We start from the raw sequence: 5,631 nt of genomic DNA, 5'->3' as shown, positions 1-5,631 counted from the left end.
GTGTTTTTCCTTCAAAAGAACTAATGGGTCCAACTTTGTTAAAAAAAAATTCTTTTAAAGCTTTTCACATATGGCAGCAAAACTTAATAATTTTCCTTTAGACCCTTGCTTAGAAGCTTTTGCTATAAACTTAAACGATAATATCATCCTGATACTTTGGGTGCAGAATTTCCGTCTGGCAGTTTTACATATTGCCAGAGGAAGTTAGCATGTTCAAAATGCAAAATTAAAAGAAGCTAGGAAAATGTGCTTCACAAGGAAAGGCTTCACAATAGCCACTTAGAAGTTATTAACAATTCCCCAAAAAAGAAGTTATTAATAATTCCAGTTCCAAAGAAAACATGGACCGAAAAAATAAACTCCATTTGCAAAGTTTTATCTAGGCAAGTTCACCAAGGGATTCAGCTATATGCTATCCCAATTACATATTTCTGCGCTGGAGGGAGCATTTATAGATGCTGGAATATCTTGTTATGCCTAGAGAACTTTGCACAATCTCAACATCATTTCCAATGTAGTGAATCAATGAATCTTGATCACATTGAAGGTCACTGTTTTAATTTTAAGGTTTATGCCTTTGGAATTTGTTGCACACAAACCTATGGCGTAAGGTCGATTTTCTGCGTATTCACTGCTGTGCTCTGTCACTTCTGGTGTGTATTATTTCACCAGACTAAAGAGGATTGACAGTTCTCTCCTCCCACTGCCAGAGCTGTTGGGATTGACAGCCCAGCTTCCTGCATTTCTGCTATCAATCAATGTCCGTCTTCTTCAAAAATAATAAAAAGTAGTTATCACGGATAGTTGGAAAACACCAACCCGGTCTGTTTCGGAATCCTTGTAATCCTCAGAGTACTCAAGGGATCCTAGAAAAATCTTTTTCTATTTCCTACAAATACATACAAAATGGTCCCAAGATTATAGTCGTTTCTTGCAACTCACTAAAGAGTTTCGGCCAAGTAGTTAAATTATATATATTCGTTTATTAAAGTTTAAAGGAGTGTCATGATTTTAAGACCTGAGGTTTGATGGGCCTGGAAAATGGGGCTGGGAAAATGTCTTTTTATTTAGACACAAGGACTTATCTAAACAGAATAAAGGGAAGGATTACCCTGGCACTTGAATGTTCTTCAGATGAAACTGTGGGTGTTGTCTATTAATTTTCTACTATAAACTGAAATAAAGATGAACAAAACCCCTAACAAAATGCATCTTACATACTCCTGGAGTAAGGGAGGATAAAAGCGGGCTCTATTTATTTCTTGGGGAAAGAGTGAGATTTCATCCTGAGATTGATTTTATATTCTCTGAACTAAGTTTCTTTCAGTATTTTTCTTTGTATTTTTAAGTAAATTTTGCCATCATCCCCTTCCTTCCTTCCTTCCTTCCTTCCTCTCTCTCTCTCTCTCTCCCTCCCTCCCTTTCTTTTCCCTGGAGAAGGGGGTTAAACTTCATAGCAGCTTTTGTTCATACAACCTTCTGTTGGTCTCTAAAACATCTATATCATGATAACCTTTCTCAGAAGACTGTCTCCTGATCTTTAGAATATTCCATTGCAAAAAAAAAAAAAGGGGATAATCAATCTTGGCTTTTCTTAGCAGAGAATAGTTTCTTCATGCTAAAGCTCAGTCGGAAGTCAAAACTTTATAATCCTCACTTTGGTTTCCTTACTGTACGATCATGAAATATAAAGCTTGCTTAAAAATAAAAAGACAAAGACTTAAACTTATTCTGGAGAATGCAGAATTAATCCCAGGATGGAACTTCACTATCCTTTCTTTAGAAACCAATTTTATGAAAAATATCCTATCCATTTGGATGTCACAATGTTGCTGGGGAGTTAAAATTTTTCACATTTGCTTTTACCTGTGACCTGCCCACCCCCAAATTCTGGAAAAATGGTCTATATAATTATGTAAGAGAAAAAAAAGTGTTGACTTAAAAAGCTGTTTTTATACATTTTTGTTTAAACATAAAAGCACTTTTCATTCTAAGCGGCCACTGGAGACATCTGCACACACTGATCATCATCTGCAGGCTGTGATTTTCTACTGGAAAACAAAAACAAACTGTGGAAGCCACTTACCTCTTTCCAGGCAGGCAACTCATTATTCAAGGAGTTAGTTTTTTCCCCTGCGTTTCTGTGCAAAGTTGCAGTTGATTTACCTGGCTCTATGGCTTTTTTTTTTTTTAAAGAGACACAATCCCACATGATACTTCTTAAGTGCAGCAGATGGGATCTTGAAAACATCTATAAGTAGTCTAGAATACCTTGAATCCGGCTGTGAAAATTTAGGGCAAGTCTGCAGCTCTCAGTAGGTACATGCCTTATTTGGTCTAGAGGCATTTTGCTATGTTACTGAGTCATGAAAAGCTATTAAAAGAGCTCTATGGGAAACCCAGCCTATATTTTGAACAAAACAAACTGTCTTCTCCATTATCACTGACCCCTTACAGACACACGGTACATAATCTTGATTGTGCTTCATTGGTATTTATTGCACATGGACCAATCCCTCACACAGTAGTTAGGTGCACCAGAGTATAAATACTTGGTAAAACACACAGAGGAAATACCATTTACACACAGGTGCTAAATTTTACCAGCAGTCACGTGGGCACTTGGACATAAAAAAATAATAAAAATCCTTAAGATAATTATATTTGTAATATGGATACAGTTACAGTACCATGATAAAAGAGTATAAAAATGTATTTTTCCAATAAATCATTAGCTCAATAACATAATAGACAACAGAAGTAGAGTTTCAGTTTTATTTTAGTTTTGTAAGATCTGCCCCCTGCCCCAGTTAAAAAATATTTAATTTCTTTTTGTGCAAGTAGTATCTTGTGTGGACTTTACAATTCCTAACACTGTGCAAAAATGGTATTCGGAACCACCCCTTGTTTTGTGTTTTGTTTTTTACCCATGTGTGCAGTAATCTGAACTGTTTCCTTTTTTTTTTTTTTTTTTCTGTCCTGTCTTCAATGGACAGAGTCACATATCACAGAGGCTCAGCGCCTGGTCCTCCCAACTAATATTGATACATAAATAAGCTGTTTAATATAAACAAGTCTTTCTATCTTGCTGTGCAATGTGCACAGTGTGAGGTAGAAACCCCTCAGCCTGACCACCGAGGCGCACGGGGACAGCAGGTTTGCCCTACAAAAAGAAAGCAAAGTGAGGCTTGTTCCAAGAATAGCTTAAAATTTCTTGAAACGTGCTTTTCGCATCCATCCTTTCCCTTTGCTTTAAGAACAGGAAAAACCATTACTCAGGAAGTAAAATGAAATTTCTCTGGAAAGCAAAGGGAACACGTCCTGACAACTGTCCTTCCCCCTTCTCTCTCCAGTTGACTGCTCCTGTTCCCTGCAATGGGATGGAAGCCAAGTTGATAGACTTTTATGCTTCTCCCTTCCACGACCCAGTCCTCGAAGCAAGTGTCAAAAACCACCTGGAGGGAAAAAGAAAAAAAAAAGACAACCCCCCAAACTGAAGATGCATCACACGCACACACCAAAGAAGGCCGAAGCAGACACAGAAAAAAGAACCCAAGACAAATCTGCAAGCCACTCTCCCACCCCTCCTCAAACTTTCCTTTCTGTGCAACGGTCCGTGGCTTTTGTGTTTGCCTTGGATGAATCAGACGCGGTTTGCGGGCTTCGAGTTCACCTGCTCTGGGTCTTGAGTAAACACAGATCTCTTTCTCGCACCCGCCCCCCTTCCCCCCCCCACCCCAGGGAAGCCGTCAGGGGCGCCTGGGCGTTCTTGCTCCCGGGGCGCGGGGAGCCGGCAGCCCGCGCCGGGCCCTACACCTTGGATTCCGAGGCGCCCGCGGGGCGGCCCGGCTCGTCCAGGCTCGAGTCGCTGTCCGCCGCCGCCCCGCCGTTGCAGCCGGCCCAGGGCTCCAGCAGGCGCGCGGGCGGCGCGGCCCCGACGTCGTCGTCGTCGTCGTCGTCGTCCGACGCGGCCCCGGGCGACGGCGGCGGCCGGGCCCGCGGCAGGCAGCCCGAGGCGCGCGGCCGGTCGCCGGCGGCCGCGTGGCTCCCGCGGGCGGCCCGGCGCGCGCAGCAGAGCAGGCGCTGGAAGGCCTTGCGGAAGTCGGGGCTGCGGCAGTAGATGATGGGGTTGAAGGCCGAGTTGGCGTAGCCCAGCCAGTTGAAGAAGACGAAGAGGCGGTCGGGCACCAGGTCGCGGTGGAAGGCCTTGACCACGTTGGCCAGGAAGAAGGGCAGCCAGCAGAGCGTGAACACGCCCATGATGATGCCCAGCGTCTTGAGCGCCTTCTGCTCGCGCAGGGCCACGAGGCGCGAGGGCCGCCGCTTGCTGATGCGCCCGTTGGCCAGAGGGGCGGCGGCGGCGGCGGCGGCGGGGCGCGGGGAGCCGGGCGCGGGCGCGGGCGCGGGCGACGGGGGCCGCGCCGGGCCGCTGAGGAAGCGGCGCTCGCAGCTGTCGATCTTCTTCACCTGCTTCTGGGCCTCGCGGAACACCCGCAGGTACACGAAGGCCATGATGCACAGGGGCACGTAGAAGGAGACGACGGACGAGGCGATGGCGTAGGCCCGGTTGGTGACGAAATCGCAGCACTTGGGGTCGTTGTAGCAGCGGCGCGCCTCGTCGCCCTCGGCCCGCCACCAGTGCATGAGAATGGGCAGGAAGGACACCAGGGCCGAGATGGCCCACACGGTGCACACGAGGGCCCGCGCCCGCGCGCGGGTCAGCAGGCTCTGGTAGCGGAAGGGCGACGTGATGGCGAGGTAGCGGTCCAGGGCGATGACACACAGGGTCTCGATGCTGGCCGTCACGCACAGCACGTCCACCGAGGTCCAGAGCTCGCAGAAGAAGGAGCCGTACTCCCAGCGGCCCCGCATGACGATGGTGGCCCCGAACGGCACCACCAGCAGCCCCATGACGAGGTCGGCGCTGGCCAGGGACATGATGAAGAGGTTGGTGAGCGTCTGCAGCCGCGGCGTCTTGGCGATGGCCACGATCACCAGCACGTTGCCCACCACGATGAGCAGCACGATGAGCGCCATCAGCAGGCCTATGCCCGCGGTCCACTGCTGCGACAGCGGCGCGGGGCCCTCGCTGGTCGGGGTCAGCGGCGAGGCGGACGGCGACGCGGGCACCAGCAGCCGCGCCGCCGTGGCCGCGCCGTCGGGGAGCGGCGCGGCAGACGACAGGTTGCAGGGCTCGGAGGCGCCCAGGGCGAGCGCCCCCGCGCCCATGCCGAGCTGCGGAGGCCGGGGGCGGGGGGTGTGGCGGGGTTAGGCCGTGGTTGGGGAACACCCCAGGGGCCCGGGCGGCGGGGCGCGCGGAGGGAGGTCGCGGCCAGGTCAGGGCAGCCGCTGCGCGGGGCCGGAGGCATGGGCGCCGGGCGCCTTCCCCGCCGGAGCCGTGCGCTGTCGCCGCCGCCGCCGCCGCCGCTGCTGCTGGAGCCGCTGCCGCTGCTGGAACAGCCGCCGGGACCTCAGCATGTTTCTGAGCGCGCTGAGCCCGCAGCCCCGGCACCCAGCACCCACCCCACCCCGCTCCCACTCCCCCAAGCCAACCCCCGGGACCTGGCGTCAGGCTCCTGCAGCCAATCCGGGCAAAGGCACGCCCCTATCTAGTTCCCCCCCTCCCCGCAT

General features: G+C 50.4%; 1 protein-coding gene across 1 annotated transcript; it reads right to left on the bottom strand.

The window, feature by feature from the left end:
• Positions 1 to 2,478: 2,478 nt before the first annotated feature.
• ADRB1 (adrenoceptor beta 1) lies at positions 2,479 to 5,400 on the bottom strand. The gene has a single exon (XM_032423448.1). It carries the CDS (start codon positions 5,227 to 5,229, stop codon positions 3,811 to 3,813), a length of 1,419 nt encoding a protein of 472 aa, XP_032279339.1. The 5' UTR covers positions 5,230 to 5,400; the 3' UTR covers positions 2,479 to 3,810.
• Between the last annotated feature and the right edge of the window lie 231 nt (positions 5,401 to 5,631).

This window comes from Phoca vitulina, unplaced genomic scaffold (assembly GCF_004348235.1).
Source record: "Phoca vitulina isolate PV1807 unplaced genomic scaffold, GSC_HSeal_1.0 scaffold28, whole genome shotgun sequence".
Lineage (NCBI taxonomy): Eukaryota > Metazoa > Chordata > Mammalia > Carnivora > Phocidae > Phoca > Phoca vitulina.
The sequence above is the reverse complement of the archived record's forward strand: the minus strand, read 5'-3'. Positions and strand labels throughout refer to the sequence as shown.